The sequence below is a fragment of the Debaryomyces hansenii genome, assembly GCF_000006445.2.
Source record: "Debaryomyces hansenii CBS767 chromosome G complete sequence".
Lineage (NCBI taxonomy): Eukaryota > Fungi > Ascomycota > Pichiomycetes > Serinales > Debaryomycetaceae > Debaryomyces > Debaryomyces hansenii.
This window is the reverse complement of record NC_006049.2, coordinates 747,551-764,818: the sequence shown is the minus strand read 5'-3', so window position 1 is coordinate 764,818 and position 17,268 is coordinate 747,551. Positions and strand designations below refer to the sequence as shown.

Here is a 17,268-nt window from a genome sequence, read left to right as displayed (position 1 = left end):
TTTTAGACATATTCATCCTTAAGCGAGTCTGGTCCTTAGTTAGAAGCTGGTTTAAAACAACTAATACTCTCCTGTAGCTGGTCAAAATGGCTGGCTGATGCTCTCTTTTTTGCAATTTTTTGCCGCGCACGTGATGTTTCTGCAAGTGTATTGGGAGGTAATCCTAAAATAGATTGCAACAATTCCAGACCAATTGACGATATCAAAATAGGCATAGTTCAGGGGGCTTGCTAAGTACATTACCGACTCAAAAGGTACATTGATGCTTGCAGGCTTATTTTATAGAGGAAAATTGACGGGTCTTTCATATATACTATTGTTATTAAGAGACCAAGCTAGAAATGCCATATATGAATCAACTACGAGAACACAATAGAACTAAGGGTCAAGTTTTCTGGCCAAGCATTATATTGATATTTTTCGTATTCTAATACATGTTGAGCCTATTCAATCATGATCAATTTTCTTGTAGAATAAAATTTGCTTATCAAATTAACCAATATATTGAAGAGCTTTATGAATAATGACTTGAAGTACAATAATGCCGAAAAGAATACTAATGATTCTTAAATAGTATTGGTTCTAGAGAATACTTCTGGTTCTGTTCACGCGTAAGGCATTAGTTTTGCAATCTTTTTAGAACCTTACACAAAAATATAAATCTATTGGCTCTTCACTATTACAGTCTTGAATTCTGTGCAGACATTTCAATAATAACACGAGCGAAAAAATATTCCACTATCTTTGACAAATGGCGCATTAACTAGTATGATAGGGCTGTGATGTGATATCCCTTATCTAACATTAGAAAAAAATCGTGGTACACGGTATTTTGAATTTGAGATATGACTCTTAGTATCTCACAGACAAATAATACACCTATTTAGCATCTAGTGAGTTGTAGACGTGTAGAACATAATAATGTGATAGCATGTAGCTTAGCAATCGAATGTTGAAAGTCTGAAGAGTGCAGGGCCAGTTTTTCCGAAGATCTTTCAATTTCCCAATCCGGATAAAATAGAAAAGAAATTTTTCCGAATAATCCTATCACGTGACAAATCGAACTTGAAAGTCCCTTGAAAGGGACTTGGATGATAAATAAGTTATCAATTATTAACCTATGGGAGAAAATAATCTAATAAACATAATATGGGTAAGAAGCAAACAAGCAATTTTAAACAAGCATCGTTGTTTGATATCAGACTAAAAAATCTTGACCACGATATATTGGTCTTGAAAGGTACTGAACATGATGCAGCCTCCGTATTATTGGCAGGGAAGATCGCTTTATCTGTTAACGAGCCGTTAACAGTGAAGAGGTTGTCTTTAAGGTTATATTCTACATTAAGAATAAATAGCATCGACTCGATGAATAGTGCTAGAGGTGGTCTGGGTAAGCCGTATAGGTTTGAAAAAAAGCTTTATGAGCATAGCTGGGATGATATGGAAATCAATCTGTACTTAAGCAATATGTATGAAAACTCGAATTCCACTAATCCAATAGGATTAAGCAGATCGCCAAACCATTCTAGCACGGGGTTGAAGAATTTGGGATATTCAAAAAGATCGAAATCATCTAGCAACTTAACCAACTCAAGTTTTCCGTCATTGACCCATTCAGATTCAACTTCAAGTCTTACTAGCTCTAAATCCAACCATATATTGGTTCAGGGAAACTATGAATTTCCATTCAGTGCGGTGTTGCCCGGGGATATGCCCGAATCGGTTGAAGGCTTACGTGGTGCATCGGTTGTTTATAAATTAGAAGCTACAATTGATAGGGGTAAATTCCACAACAAAATGGTTACTAAAAAACACTTAAGGGTATTGAGAACTTTAACGACAGATGCCGTAGAGCTTTCTGAAACAGTGGCAGTTGACAATACGTGGCCCAAAAAAGTTGAATATTCATTGAATGTTCCATCCAAAGCTATTGCCATTGGATCCAACATTCCTATTAGTTTTATGCTCGTTCCTTTATTGAAAGGTTTACGGTTGGGTGACATTAAAATCCAGTTGGTTGAATATTCATCGTGCGTAGGATATTTACCTCCAGCACACTCAGAGGAAAGAGTAGTGGTATCGAAAACCATTTCTCAACCAAATGAAAATGATCCTGAATTCCAGATGGACAAATGGGAAGTTGACAATTATTTAAAAGTTCCTGATAGCTTATCCAAATGTACTCAAGATTGTGATATTCAAAATTTCATCAAGGTTCGTCATAAATTGAAGTTTACTATTGGGTTAATTAATCCTGATAATCATGTCTCCGAGTTAAGGGCATCGTTGCCAGTTCAACTATTTATTTCACCTTTCGTGTCTATTAAAGCGAAATATGTTGATCTGGATGATGATGCACGTAGTCGTGACTCAGGAAATGAAAATTCTAATTACGACGAAGAGTTACTATTCTCGTCGAATAATGGTAGTCATACTAGCTTAAGGTCATTGAACTCTTCTCCTAATAATGAAAATTTAAATGACAATAGATTAACATCCAATCCAAATTCTTATACTTCATTCAATGGGTTGATGGCTCCCCCTGTGTATGAGCAGCATATTTATGATAAATTATGGTCTGATATCTCACCTGTTGAATCACCAATTAATTCAGGATCATCGACTCCAAGATACAGCAATTATCTTCCTAACGGAAATCGAGACCAGGGTGATGCACGAGACCAGGGTGATGTACGAGACCAATTTTCGATGTCTCCCTTGGACAGTGTTCAGTTAAATGAAAACTTAAGAGCATTGAGCCTTCAAAGACAACTTCAAGAGCATGGGGATGATTCGACCCCAAATTCAGCTCAAACTCCAGGAAGTTCTTCCAGAAGTAGACCAGTTTTTAACATAGGTGAAAATAATAGTCAAGGTGACTATTTTACTAGATCGAGGTCACCGTTAAGCACTTCTTCTCCACCAGCATCAAATATACCGCTTCAAAGCCCAGGCCTCACGTCTCCTCCAATTCATTTGTCTAGAGTAAATTCAGAATCGAATTTAGATTCGAGAGCTTTGTCTAGGGTACCATCTTATACCCAAGCAATGCGCTCAGATGCCAATGAAGATGCATTATCACCAGCGTATGAACCACCTTTACCAGGATCGAACATTAATCTATCTGAAGTGAATAGAAAAGTTGCAGATTCGAGCTCACCTACGAATAACACAAGTCTGAAGGGTAGACTGATTCTTTCTAGAGGTTCAAGTAACTTAAATTTGAAGGGATTATCCTCAAGCTCAAGGGGATCTTCATTGAATTCGTCCCCTTCGAATTCTCGTAATGTCTCATCATCAAACCTTGCTGCATTATCTTCATCTCCAAAAAATTTATCTAGAACTTCATCTAAGAAGAGTATCCAGAATAATGGTAATAATAGCGGCGCTTCATCATCATCAAATACACCTGTTTCATCTTCGCCGGGCCTCAAAGCCCATGATTTACCTCCTCATCTATTACTTAACCATAATAACTCAAGCACAAGCATAACCAAACCATCCAGTAGTGCATCAGATAGGAATGCAGCTTTATTGGGGTCGAGTTACCCAAAGAAAACGACATCAAGTTTAAATATAAATGTTCCTTTCTTGCTGAAGAAATCTAAGGACAAGAAGTGATAATTTTGCAATATATACATAGTATAGAATAGAAAAAGACATATATCATTATATACAGTATCGAACAATGTTGTAGAAATGTTATGGAAGTTGAATGGATAAGGAGCAGATTCTAATAGTAACGAATTGATAGTAATGTTTAGAGATAGAACAAACTTATTTTTGTCGTACCGTCGTACTGTTCCACGTAGTATTCTGCGAAATGACAGGCGGTTTGAATCTTTAGAGGAAGAAGAAGAAGGTTTGATTGAATCTAGAAGAAGTGATAGGAGGCAAAGATATCAAGATAACAATGACTCTATAGAAATGAAAAACTTACCGCCATCGATATTTGATATATCAAGAGAAATAGATGATAATTTGTTACAAATTAAAGGAAAAACTAGCGAGTTGAATTCGTTGTATAAAAAATTACTAATAACTAATTATAATGAGAAACAAGCAATTGAAAATAAGATCGAGAATTTAAACTATGATATAACAAAGAAATTTGAAAGCTCTTATGTGTTAATTAAGAAGTTTGAATTCTTACAGAAGAACCACGGCAGATTAAATTTAGATTATTCCAATAATGAGATATCAATCATTGAATCATTCAAGAAGAATTATGCATTGAAGATCCAGGAAAGTTCATTAATCTTCAGAAATTTGCAAAATAATTACATAAAGTTTTTGAAGGATGATGAGGACGAAACAGATACCTTGATAAATGACTCGAATAATGACCAATTTAATTTAATTGAGAATGAAGAAGAGTCCCGAAATATTGAAAATTATTCTAAACAAATTCTCCAGCAAACTCAAATACATTCATCAAATTCACAGTTTCTTCAGGCTAGGGAACGAGAGATTTCAAAGCTCGCGATGGGAATTTTGGAAATATCTACTATTTTCAAAGAGATGGAAAGCATGGTCATTGATCAGGGAAGTGTACTAGATAGAATTGATTATAATATAGCAAACACTGCACAAGATTTGAAAAGTTCGGACAAAGAATTGATAAAAGCTCAAGGGTACCAAAAAAGAACAACAAAGTGCAAATTAATATTTTTGTTGTCTTTAGTTGTGTTTGCATTATTCATTATTGTCCTAGTGAAACCGCATGGTAAAACAAAAGTAATTGAGAAACCAGCTCCGGATAGTAACCCTGAAGATAGACCCACTATAAATAATCCTGAGGATTCAAAAACAGGATCAAAGAATGTAAATGCCGAAGGAAATTCAAATGCTGACGTGGACGATAGTCTATATTACAAGGTCATATAATATAGATAATGTGTATTTTAGTTTATATAAATGGAATAACTATATAAGCCCGCTTCAATATAAGGTAATATACTTCAACATACGTTATAAGTATATTAAACTCTATTTTGAAAGAATCTAATAATACAAAGGAACTTAAAAATAAAAAATAGTTAGACGAATCTAACCTAACAAAACGTAAGAAAACAGAGATAAGAATTGAAATTAATAGTTCAGATCATTCCATACGGACTGTCTTTAGAAGCTGTTGGCCTATCACTGATTCTAGCGTTTTGTTGAGGGAACGACAGCTGTGGTTGATTATACCTATTAGGAGGAGGCCTGTTAGCTACAGGTCTTCCACCAGGAGGCATATTCCCAAGAGGTCTAGGACCAGCAGATCTATTTGGATAACCTCCCTTACGTCTAGCCCCTCCTAAGCCCAACGAAAAATCCGGGTTATTTGATAAAACATTATCTGACACGGTTGGCCTCTTTTGGACAGGAGCAGGAGCAGCCCTAGCACTTGGTGCTTGACCTTGTGGATAAAATTGTGGTTGAGGAGAGTAATATTGTTGTTGGGAATTTGGTGGTGGCATTGATGTTTGATTTTGCTGAGATTGGGGTTGATAATGTTGCAGTTGTGGATACTGTCCATAGGAAGGTTGCTCAGATTGATTAGGGTTATACTTCGGATTAATAGCCCTTTGCGAGACACTCGTAAAGTCTGAATCCACGTCTGAATCAATCTCATCAGATCTATGAAACTGGTGTTGGTTCATACCGCCATCATCCGCAAGTTCAGTAAAAGGTTTATGTCCCTCAACAACTGGGTGATGCTCAAAGACACTCAAGTCAGTTGGATTATAGGCCGGCTTGTTCAAGGGCGAGTTATTGGAAGGATAAGGCAATTGGGGGACGGTAGACATAGGCGCGTCATTCATGGTTGGGGTTGCAATTGTTGGTACGACATTTGGAGCCATCTGCTGTCTAGTTTGAATAGGGGTATTTGGACCGTTTACCAAATTAACACCAGCATCGTCGTAGTATGGTTTCTTACCTTGACCACCGTTAAGTGATGCACTAGATTGTTTGTTTTGCATGGTAAAATCGTGTGCTAATTGAGGCGATTCATAAACGCTAGAACTACTCATACTGGATCCCATTACATTTTGTTGGGCTGGTCTTTGGACCTTGAATTGATAATCCTTACTAAGTGAGCTCGTTTCATCATGAGAATTAGTAAGTCTGATTCCACCAGCTGTATTAAAGTCATTGTCAAATTTAGTGAGATCAACATCCTCAGTATCCTTATCATCATCGACATTTGGTCTTCTGTGGAATAATGTTGCAATCATTAACGCGATTGAAATCAAACTTGCAGCAGCAGCACCCACAAGAATCCATCCAGCCCACGCAACGAACGGATGGAACGTAATAATCACTATAACACAAATTATAGCGGTCGCAATAAAACTCAAAATATTCAAAACAAGTGTCAAAATAATCATCCCTGTCGACAAAAAATGAGATAACAAAATAAACACTAAGCAAATAAATGAAATTCCGGCAGCAATAGGACAAACTATGAACACCTTAGCCAATGTATCTCTCGTAGAAGGCGCCAAAAGCCAACCAGCCGATTTATCAATCTTGCTGAGTACATAGGGATAACTTGAACTCGAACATGATCCCGAGCTCTGGCAGTACCCAAATATCCCATAATTGTAACTTGAAGTGCTACCTAAACCGAACGACGATACCGGCGACGTGATACACGACAAGATTAAAAAAACGACTGTCACTAACATCAAAATGAAAGATATTGAGTTAAAACTCAAGTGGAACGCCATAGTAGATAACGAGTGTAGCGATTGTTTATATTTCGACTATAGTTGATTTGAATAATATTGTTTCTTGAAACTATCTGATTGATTCGATATTTTCTTTATTAGATTGTATATAACTTATAAATCACTTCTTACTATATTAAATGTCAAGGAATTACCCGATGTTCGTATATTCCTCCTGAACGTTATGCTAAAGGTGCCAATTTTTGATCAGATTATTTTTACACGGCTGTACAGCACGTTATTGGTAATGACGCGATTTGAAAAATTATTTTCCTTCGTACCAAAAATCAGGGACTTCCAATATGTATCTCTCCATAGCCTCCCTGAATCTGGTTCTGTACTGTTTAGGGGTAACAATTGTAGGATCTTTGCCTTTTTTACCGCCTCCAATTAGGTTGTTTCCCTTAACCCAATTTTCAACCTTTTTGTCCCACGTAAAAGTTCTTAACCAGTCTATTATACCTATGTAGAGTTTCTTCGACGAATCGTCAATGCCGATGATCAACGAATAGTCCATGACGTCCATGGCTGAGAGAAACGAAGTGTCGTTGAATAATGAGCCCCGGAGCAATTTTTTCAGGTGTTCTTTGACGAACACGGGCGATTCGTAGATGTACTCGATCATGTTTTCGTCGAGGAGAACTTCGTTCTCCTCTCCTGTTTGTTTAACATGTCTGTTTCTCATAGACCCCTTGAGATCGAAGATACGGGTAGTGTTGTGGTTATAGAAGAGATTCTCCATGATGAGGAAGTCCATCTTAAACGTCTTTCCCGTGATGGTATTTTTGATCTGGATTTGGTAGAAGCCAAAGATCTTAGCCACAGCCGTAGTGAGGGTGTGAAACATCGACTGCGAAATGTACTTGAAGTAGAAGGGGGCAATGGACACAAAGGACTCGAGCTCCGACTTTGAAAGCTCTTTAAGGATATACCTGGCATCGAGTGTCTTCAAGAAATTAGATCCACTCTTCCCTCCACTGGAATTCCACTTGACACAACGAGATAAACTCTGAATAAACGTCTCGTCATTTCCACAAGCTTTACGGAATGCATCAAATTGCTCCGAGTAAAAGATTTTACAAGATAAGTTAGTATTACCATCTAAATATTGGTATTTTAAGTGATTCGACTTATTCTTGATCATAATACTCTCAAATTCGTTTAGCTTAGCTCCACTGCTATAATTTGTCTTGAACTTCTTTTCAATTTTAGTGAAATTCTTGAACTTTTTGTTATTGGATTCATTAATTTCGATGTTTTCGTCTGTAATATTCTCTCCCATTAATTTGATCTTCTGTTTATAATCATGCGACGACAAACAGAAAGCTACTAGCGAACTCGGTTCATCTTCCCTTACTATAACATCTGAATCGGCAAATGTATGCTCACTAGAATCCAATGGATACTCCAAGGGATCCCATAATGTAGCAGACCTATCGGCCCAGAAGTTTGTTAATGATTTTAGTAGAGAGTTCTTTTCAGGCTGTGGTATATCAAGGTTTTTAGAATCCTTATTCTTGTCACTTTCTCTATTCTTATATGGAGTGACCTTTCCCTCGTCGTTTTTATAAGATGTAGAGTCTTTCATAATAGGCAGAACCTTCCCTGAACTAGGTTCCTGACTTGAAGTTTTTTTCTGTAATCTTTTTAAGTTTTTCTTATCTAAATCAGTCTCATCATTAACATCTACTACGTCTTCAATGTTATCATAAATTTCAACAATAGGTTTTGATGCCACTATTGGTATGGCTTTAAATTTGTTCAATTTCTTTTGTAACTCCTCTTCTCTTTGCTTTCTAAATTCCATCGAAATTTGATCAAAATTCATTTGGTTGAAAAAATTAGCAATCTGAGACACTTTATTTGGAGGAAGCTCTTGAACTACGGGATGTTCCTCAATTGTTGATTGATCTTCTGCCGTCGGTTGTTTGTCACCCCCTGAAGCGGTAGATACTTGAGAAGCTTTTGAATTTGAAGATACATTTTTCTTGTTCAGTGATTTTGCATCTTTATCTTGCGCTTTTCTTTCACTTTCCAATAAGGCTTCCATTCTATTAATTTTATCAACAACGTTGGACTGGCCATATAATGATGATGGAATCATTTTCCCAATTTCTTTTGTCTTTTCTTTGTTCAATGAGGAATCAGGGAATCCTCCCCTGTCTTCTTGAATTGAATCTTCAAGTATATTTTTATCCTTGTTCATGATTTTGGTTCCTGTGTCTACTTCTGTATCAGTTTCTGTTCCATCAGTACTTTCATCCTTCGTTTCTTCCGATTTTTTCATTGTATCACCTAGTCCAGTTTCCTTATTCTGACTTTCTGAATTGTACTTATCCATTAAAAACTTTTTCAAATGAAATTGGGTGATTTTCGTGATTTCGTTTTCAGTAGGCAAAAAGCTTTTTTCAAACTCATTAAACTCATTATCCCAAATAACTCCTAGCTCCTGCAACTCTCGCAAAATAGGGTTTAGGGGAAGGTGAACGGTAGATAAGGTTGAATTATAAATTTCTAATGTCTTAGATTTAATGGAATCAATCTGTTCATCAAGTTTTGTTTTTAATTCTTCAATTTTCTGAATTCCATCGTCCGCCTTGTCAAATGTATCTACCTTAACCCTGTTGAGTCTATTAAATACACTCTGGAAGAATTCAGTTGATTTAGTTTGAATTTGGTTAAAAGTTTCAAGTTTTAATTTAATGTCTATGTCTGGCAAGTACTCCAATTGTTTTTTTGGTACAACAACTTCGTAGGTATCAATTTCAGAATATTCCATTCTAATAACAGAATCTTTCAAAGCAAAATACCTAATATGCTGCTTGAAGAAGTCATGATTGCATCCTGAATCGGTCAATACAACGTTTTCAGCTCCAAAACATAATTCCAAAAATTTCCCGACGGATATGTAGTAAGTTTCGTCATTCATCGTTGTTATAGGGCTAGAATAATCACAAATCTTACAACAACTCCACATCAATCTTTGATTTCTTTCTTGTAAATCTTCATTAAAGACATTTTCATACTTTTCGATGATTACATCCAATTTAACGTTACCATGAACATATGTTTTGTAATGGTTTAATAAAGAATCACCGCATTCATCACATGTCCTTAAGGAATCACGGAAGATTTGATCGAGAAATAATCCAAGACATTTATCATTGTCAGTATAGTAATCAATGACTACCGTGCTAGGTCCTGAGCAAGGAGTAGCATATTTTATGGACACCGTCGAATGCAAGAAGTGTATGCTTTTATGAAACACAGGATATAACTGGTACGATGGAAAGCTCATACAATTGGACCAAATCCTCGCCCTCGATTGAAATTCATTTGTCAAAACGTTTAAATTGAATCCACTTGCGTACTTTAAGATATTGATCAAATCTTTTTTATCATTCGGAAGCCGAGCAATATCAATATCTAAGTTTAATTCATTCAACCAATCTTGGTCAATATCCTTTTGGAGATCCAATGATTGTATCTGTTGGTCCTTCTTAAAGAAATCAAAAAAATTCTTGTATGAAGTAATTGTATTTACCAATGCGGTTGGTAACTTAACTATCACAGCTGGCGAAACACTCAACTTCCGTTCTGAAAAAAGCTTGACATATTGTTTAACTTCCAAGTTATCCATAATGACTTCGCATGCATTATGTTCACCCAGGTAATTTGAATTCCTTTCATCGTCAATTTCTTGAATTTCTTGAATTGCCAAATCTGCATCTGAAGGTTCTTTGTTTTTATCTAGAATAGATATAGCATGATTCTCCAATAGGCTGATCTCAAATTTTGAATTTAAAACACCAAGGATTAAAGTCTCTGCAGTATACTTTACGCTATTCAATACGTTTTCTTCTCCACCTCTCAATGCAATGGTAAATCCAGATTCAATATCGCCCCCAATAAAGAAAATAAAACTCTTAACAACATCCTGGTACAAGTATTTTCTTACTTCAAACATCTCACAAGTACCTAATGATCCCTTTTTGAAAAATAAATCATTGATCGACTGGAAAATGTTTGCCTTGGTGTACCGCGAGATTCGCTCAATAACCTGAGGTTTGGTGTTTGAAATTACCGTTATATTTGCTTCAATTAATAGCTTTTCTGCCAACCCACAAACAGAATCACCGACAATAATGATATCTGGTTCCAACGCTACTAAACGTGATACTAAGTTTGTTATGTAAACTGACTGCTGAGAATGAACTATTCTCAAACTAATGAACAGTTCTTTCTGTTTTAAATATTCTAATGGAAACATAAGCAATGCTATTTTCGGGTTTTCAATTTTTGAAGACATTCTTTTCGAATCTATATTTTTTGTTGCAAACATACCATCAATGACATTAGTCTCTTCAATTGTTCCACCTAAAATTTTCTTTATCTTTACATATTGTCTAATATCTATCGTGTCAGTTAATTTAATGTAGCTGATGTAGGAGAGAACTCTCTTTAATGCTTTACACCATCTCTCCTGGTCTTCCTTTATTTCGCAATCCTCTAAGCATTGCTTCATTATTGAATCTAAGTAATCTTTGTATATGAGTTCTTTTGGTTTGAGATCAGTATTATGCATGTCATTCATGGATAAAATATCTTTTCGTATACTAGCGGTATCTTCAATGTCTGCATATGAACTATCAGCAGTCCTATTTAAAAGGCTTTTGTCATTACCATGATTTGGATCATTCTTAGATATACTAGGGGAAATAAGCTGCATTGGCGACGAACCGGATAAGACTGGAACACTTGAAGCCGACAAATTAGGCTTGGAATTCGCCATAAATGTAGGTGTATCATCATTTGACAAGCCCTTCGTTAAGTTCGATGCCATATTGGATGATGATTGAGACATAGGTCTTGGAGAAGTAGGTGTTGACACCGGTGATTGGCCTTGAAGAAGAGACGTGTCAAGGCCTTGAAGCTTATTGTTATTATGAGTTAAGATCAGAACATTCCTTACTGATTTGCTCTTTCGTCTTGATCTCATTCTTAATAGCGATGCATGCGCCCTTTCATGAGATCGTAAATTATCGCTGGGCTTTTCATCAAGAAATGGGAATGACGATTGACCATTATTGCTATGAGAGTCGTTAGAATTAGTAATTGTACCGCTTCCAATCGAGCTGGTACTATTCTGAAATAATTTTGAAATCAAGGGTGATGATTTCGTATTACCCTTTGCAAAATTTCTCTGGAATAGTTTCTCATTAGCGAACATAGTGGGAAATTCACCCAACGTAGGAACAACTGTATTTGACAGAATAAGTGTATGTGACACAGGTTGACGTGGAGATAAAGCAGAAGTAGTGGTCGAATTATTAGAATCAATATGGTTCAAGGAAGAGTATAATGACATGACTTGTTCGTCTTCATTTTCACTCTCAATATCTTCATGATTACCTTCATCTTCTTCATTACTGGTTTCTGTATCTATATCATTGAGTTGAAATACGTCTGTTCTTCTACTCCTCGTCTTCAAAGAATGATAATCAGATTGGTCTGTAGAAGGTTTGTTATATCTGCTGCCTTTTCTTTTTCCCAAAAATGAATTATACATATGGCTATTAAAACTATTAGGCCTAGATTCGGAAGACGATGGGAGTTTATAATTCTTTAAATGGGTATAATTCTTAAACCATGAAGTAGTATTGTAGCCAAGCGGCTCATTACTTGGACTTAAAGCGGAAGCATCACCACCAATATTATTTGAGTGAGATAATATGCTATTCGTATACGAACTTTTAGGGATAGGAATTTCAACGGCTTCGCCTTTTCTAGTGGCTGGAATTGCCATTTGAGGTGCCTGTTTAATATATGGTTTCATATTATTATGATCAATGTTAGCCGGATAGGATTGCTTGCGACCGTTTATTGAGTAATCCGCATCATCATTACTTGGATATTCTGTTATGGAATTATTTGGCTTATCTAGAATTGACTTATAGTCTTTATTTATGAAGCTTTTATTTGCATTCTTTATATTTGCCTCATTAATCAAGCTATCACGTCGTGAACTAATTGATAAAGAGCGTATTCTCGACAATTGGTGTTGCGGAGTTGTGGTGTCTTCCTGCGTTTCATTTTCTTCAAAAATTGCACTATCTAAATCATTATCAGAGTTAGAGGAAGAAGATGTTGAGTCATCACTTAAATAAACAATAACATCATTATAGCATCCCTTGCAAACTCTTAATTTATCATTAAAATGCTTTTTCTCAGATTTTTTTCCCATTTTTCTTTCTTCCTTATGTCTAGAGTATGAAATGAATAGCGTACAATCAGAACAGTATATTTGCCCGCAGAAGCGGCAATGGTGTTTCCGCCTGAAAGCAGAAAACTGTTTGAAACAATTTAGACAATCAGAAACAAAGGAATCATTCATCCAATATTGTTTGGGTATGCCTCCATTTTTCAATGGGTTTTCAGATGATTTTCTAGGCTTCTTCTTCTTTTTATTTTTGCTTCTCGGCGTAACAATTGAAGATGCTGATGATACAACTGATCCTGCTATATTACTATTTATGATAGATTTTGCATTACCTAGTAACAAACCAGGGATATTGGAAGAGCCTTTTTTCTTGTTGGTTCTATCGTGCATATTTTTGGAATTACTGAAAGCCACAGGTGTTGGCGAATATTCTTGTACATTCTGTGAACGGTGTGATATGGGTGATTTGTCTTCTTTTTCCCCAGCTAGTAAATTATCATGAATATCCATCGATGCGATATTTGCATCGCTGGTAGATCGTGACATACTAACATTATTTATCGTTTCCAAATCTGATGCAGAATCTTCAGATAGCTCAATGTCGTTTGGCAAATTATTGAAAATTGAAGAAATTCTGTTCTGAAGAATCTTTTGCTTTTCTTTCTGTGAAATACTATTAGTACTATTGTTATTAACATTATTATATCCCATGGCATTTGAAGCTATTGAGGGTGTAGATTGCAGTGCTTTATGGATTGACTTTCTAGTATTTATAGGAGTCTCACCTTTGTCAGTACTAGCAATAGCACTTATGCTGATAACTGAACTTGTAGCACTATTATTCATGGATAAATGTGATAGCTGAGGAGCTTTCATACTGGACAAACGTAAACTTTTATTGTCAGATTTAACTTTGGGAACGTCCGTGCGAGCAACGCTAGACCTTATATGCATTGGTTGTTGATTTGAGATATTCGGATGTAAAATGTCATCTCTGCTATTATTAGACATACCTGGTATGCCCATCAAGTCTGAATTACTAGGAGATTTGGATACGTTTTCGGTGGATTTGAGTCCCGACACTCTAATCTGTGGTGTAACAGACGACGTCTCTATTGCTGGCGATGATACCCTAGATAACCGAGACGACATTGTAGATACATTATCCATAGTCATTTGGCTTATCTTATCGGCTTCTGGTTGTATTACCGCCGTGGTAGTCAAGATTGGCATTCTAACCGGGCTCTCGGGAAACCTATCATGATAGCTACTTCTACTAGCTGTACGTGACTTAGGAGACGAATAATTTTGCACAAGATGAGTTGCATTCGATGTCACCTTACGAAGCGTCTTGGAAAATATCTTGGTGAGTGTTTTGGAGTGTTCTTGGTCTGGGTCTGGAATTGTAGGAAACGATACGAAGTCGTCTAAGCTATCTTGATCTTGTTGGTCGCATCCAATTTCATCGTCACTGTTATTGGAAAACAGGCGACATTCTGTATCTTCTCTATAACTGAGAGTTCTTTCCATATATCCTTCCTTAATCTCTTATTATACGCCCAATCACAAAATTATTGAACGCTGTTTGTTATAGGTTTATATAGATTGTGCAGCGCTTTTGGATCTCAATCCTCTGCCAATATTGGCCGTGTCACATTCTGAGATCATTGGTACTATAAATTAATGAATAAGATAATAGTCTTACGTTTCTACAAGACGAAACGCCTTACTACTTGTTTATACACGACATATACTACATAAAATGGCATTTATACATTTCAATTGAATATATGTAGCACCTATGGGTGTAAACTTTTGTTTTAATCAATTCTGCCATTTTTTGTCGGTTCATTTAATCAATCTGCGTCAAAATTATCAACAAAATCTACGAAGAATTGCCCTAGTAATAAATTATATCATCAAGGTATATATTAGCTTATAATGTCATCATCAGGGTTACAAAGACGTCGTGGTGGTGGTAAGAATACAGGGACACTGACACCAAAACCTAGAACATCGGACTCGATTGATAATGAACGAAGCGACGACGTGCCGGACCATAAAATAGGCTATGACGACCGGGATATAGAGGATCGTAAGTCGTTGAAGTTGCCGCTATTAACGTTGATGGAAGAGGTGTTACTTATGGGATTGAAAGATAAGGAGGGATATTTGTCGTTTTGGAACGATAATATTTCGTACGCGTTACGTGGGTGTATTCTATTAGAATTGGCTTTTCGTAATAAAATCACGTTGGTTAATGATCCAGCCAGACGTAGATTTGAATTATCCGACAGATTGGTGGAAGTAATTGACACAGAACCTACCGGAGAAGTCTTGTTAGACGAAGCCCTTAAAATAATGAAGAACGACGAATCACATTTGTCCGTCACCAACTGGATTGACTTATTATCCGGAGAAACATGGAATTTGATGAAAATAAACTATCAATTGAAGCAAGTTAGAGAAAGATTAGCTAAAGGATTGGTAGACAAGGGTATTTTAAGAACTGAAAGAAAAAATTTCTTTTTATTTGATATGGCTACGCACCCAGTTGCCGACAAAATGTCTAAAGAATATATTAAGAATAGGATTTTAAACTTGTTAAACTCAAGAAATGTTGATTTGGAATCGTTAGCAAATGATCAATTTCCAGCTGATACTTCATTCAAATATTTAAGATCAATTGCATTAGTATGTGGATCGTATGCAGCAAATGTTTTGGAAAACGTATTATTGTCTTTGAATTACGACAAAAGAGATCAGGCATTTGCAAGAGCTGACGAATTGTTAAACGACTTTAGTGAATTCCCTTTTAATTTATCGCATCAAAGTCCTTTGGGCATAGGGATGAATTTAGGTCAAGTCGTTGGTGATGAAATCGAAAGATGTTCGTCTCATGAATTGCAACTCGAATTAATTGCAGCTGTCTTGAGCGTGTTTGCAAGAATGGATTCCATTTTGTGAGCAATATATACTTTTAGGATTCTAAAAAAGGTTTAAGTTTTCCAGTGTACATTTATTTACCTATGTTCATTTTCATATACAACATTTTATTGTTTGCTTTTATTCTTATTTTTCATTTACTTTCTCTTTTAATACAAAATAATATTTATTTATCTTACCCTATATAATTTATACTCTTATCCAACTTTTGAACTCCGCCTAATTGATCAACAAAATTCAATATCAAAGATCTATCAGGATTTGTGGTATCGCCGGCCGAATCCCACCACATACCACCGCCTAGTTTGTGCAGTTCTACAAATTTAGCTTTGATTCTAGCGGATTGTTGATTATCATAGGTAACCATGACGTGGGATTTTGGATCATAACTATAGGCACAGACCTTTCTATTATCAAACTCTTCCTGAGTGCCTGACATTGGTAGTTGCTTATAATCAACAGTATCTTGTTCTCCATTACCCAGTTTGAAATGTTGGCCAATTTCTGGTCTAGAAGCATTATAAAAGCATCTTCCGTAGCACGGCATTCCCATAACCAATTTACGAGAATTGATCCCTTGATTTATATATTTCTGAATAGTATCGGAACAATTCAACGAATTATCTCCATTTTTCCCGAATAAGTTGGAATGGAACCCTGTCTTCGAAGACCATGATCCACCTGCAAAGTCATAACACATAACATTCCAAAATGATAAATATTTATCCATTTCACGCAACTTCATTACAGCCAATTGTTCATCCCCAGCAGGTGATGCCACTGTTAGTAGCAATTCACTATGGTTCTGTATTCTATCCAACCCCGTTCTTAACCTCTTTAGCAATTCGACTAAAAGTTGTGCCTCTGTCGTGTTAGCTGGATATTCCCAATCAATATCAATTCCGTCAAATCTATATTTTAGGAGCAATTCAATTGAGCTATTAACAAAGTTTTCCATCTTGGATGGATTTGACATAATTTCTGTAAATAATCCACTAGTTCCCCATCCTCCAATAGACATAAGGACCTTAAGGTGTCTATTCATATGTTTAATCTCGAGTAACTGCAACAAGCTACCACATACCTTTTTATTCGGGTCATTTGGAGACTCCATTGGTAATTGAGCATCTGCCCATTCGTCTGAGAGCTTTAATTGACCAGTTGCAGAGTCCATGCCAATAAAAGCATAGAAGATATGAGAAACATTACTCGCTGGAATATCCTTCGGAAAGTGCTTTTTACTGTAAACAGACCAATTTGAAAAATAAACACAACTTTTGAACAAGTATGAATCTTGCAGGCAGCTGTGAGTCAATTCTATTCTTTCTGATAATTTCTTTGAGAGCCTATCAAACATTATCTGCTTTATGAACGAGTATC

General features: G+C 36.1%; 6 protein-coding genes across 6 annotated transcripts; 3 read left to right on the top strand and 3 right to left on the bottom strand. All coding sequences in view use genetic code 12, as the record gives it.

The window, feature by feature from the left end:
- Positions 1 to 1,149: 1,149 nt before the first annotated feature.
- Positions 1,150 to 3,624, top strand: DEHA2G08976g (DEHA2G08976p; the record flags this gene model as incomplete). Its single annotated transcript, XM_461937.1, has 1 exon — positions 1,150 to 3,624. The coding sequence occupies one exon, from the start codon at positions 1,150 to 1,152 to the stop codon at positions 3,622 to 3,624; it is 2,475 nt and encodes an 824-aa protein (XP_461937.2).
- Positions 3,625 to 3,759: 135 nt separating this feature from the next.
- On the top strand, positions 3,760 to 4,890 carry DEHA2G08954g (DEHA2G08954p; the record flags this gene model as incomplete). Its single annotated transcript, XM_461936.1, has 1 exon — positions 3,760 to 4,890. The coding sequence occupies one exon, from the start codon at positions 3,760 to 3,762 to the stop codon at positions 4,888 to 4,890; it is 1,131 nt and encodes a 376-aa protein (XP_461936.2).
- A 212-nt stretch (positions 4,891 to 5,102) lies between these two features.
- On the bottom strand, positions 5,103 to 6,722 carry DEHA2G08932g (DEHA2G08932p; the record flags this gene model as incomplete). The annotated part of the gene is made up of 1 exon (XM_461935.1): positions 5,103 to 6,722. One exon carries the CDS (start codon positions 6,720 to 6,722, stop codon positions 5,103 to 5,105), a length of 1,620 nt encoding a protein of 539 aa, XP_461935.2.
- Positions 6,723 to 6,987: 265 nt separating this feature from the next.
- On the bottom strand, positions 6,988 to 14,472 carry DEHA2G08910g (DEHA2G08910p; the record flags this gene model as incomplete). Its single annotated transcript, XM_002770554.1, has 1 exon — positions 6,988 to 14,472. The coding sequence occupies one exon, from the start codon at positions 14,470 to 14,472 to the stop codon at positions 6,988 to 6,990; it is 7,485 nt and encodes a 2,494-aa protein (XP_002770600.1).
- A 411-nt stretch (positions 14,473 to 14,883) lies between these two features.
- Positions 14,884 to 15,909, top strand: DEHA2G08888g (DEHA2G08888p; the record flags this gene model as incomplete). Its single annotated transcript, XM_002770553.1, has 1 exon — positions 14,884 to 15,909. The coding sequence occupies one exon, from the start codon at positions 14,884 to 14,886 to the stop codon at positions 15,907 to 15,909; it is 1,026 nt and encodes a 341-aa protein (XP_002770599.1).
- Positions 15,910 to 16,063: 154 nt separating this feature from the next.
- DEHA2G08866g (DEHA2G08866p) lies at positions 16,064 to 17,245 on the bottom strand (the record flags this gene model as incomplete). Its single annotated transcript, XM_461932.1, has 1 exon — positions 16,064 to 17,245. One exon carries the CDS (start codon positions 17,243 to 17,245, stop codon positions 16,064 to 16,066), a length of 1,182 nt encoding a protein of 393 aa, XP_461932.2.
- Between the last annotated feature and the right edge of the window lie 23 nt (positions 17,246 to 17,268).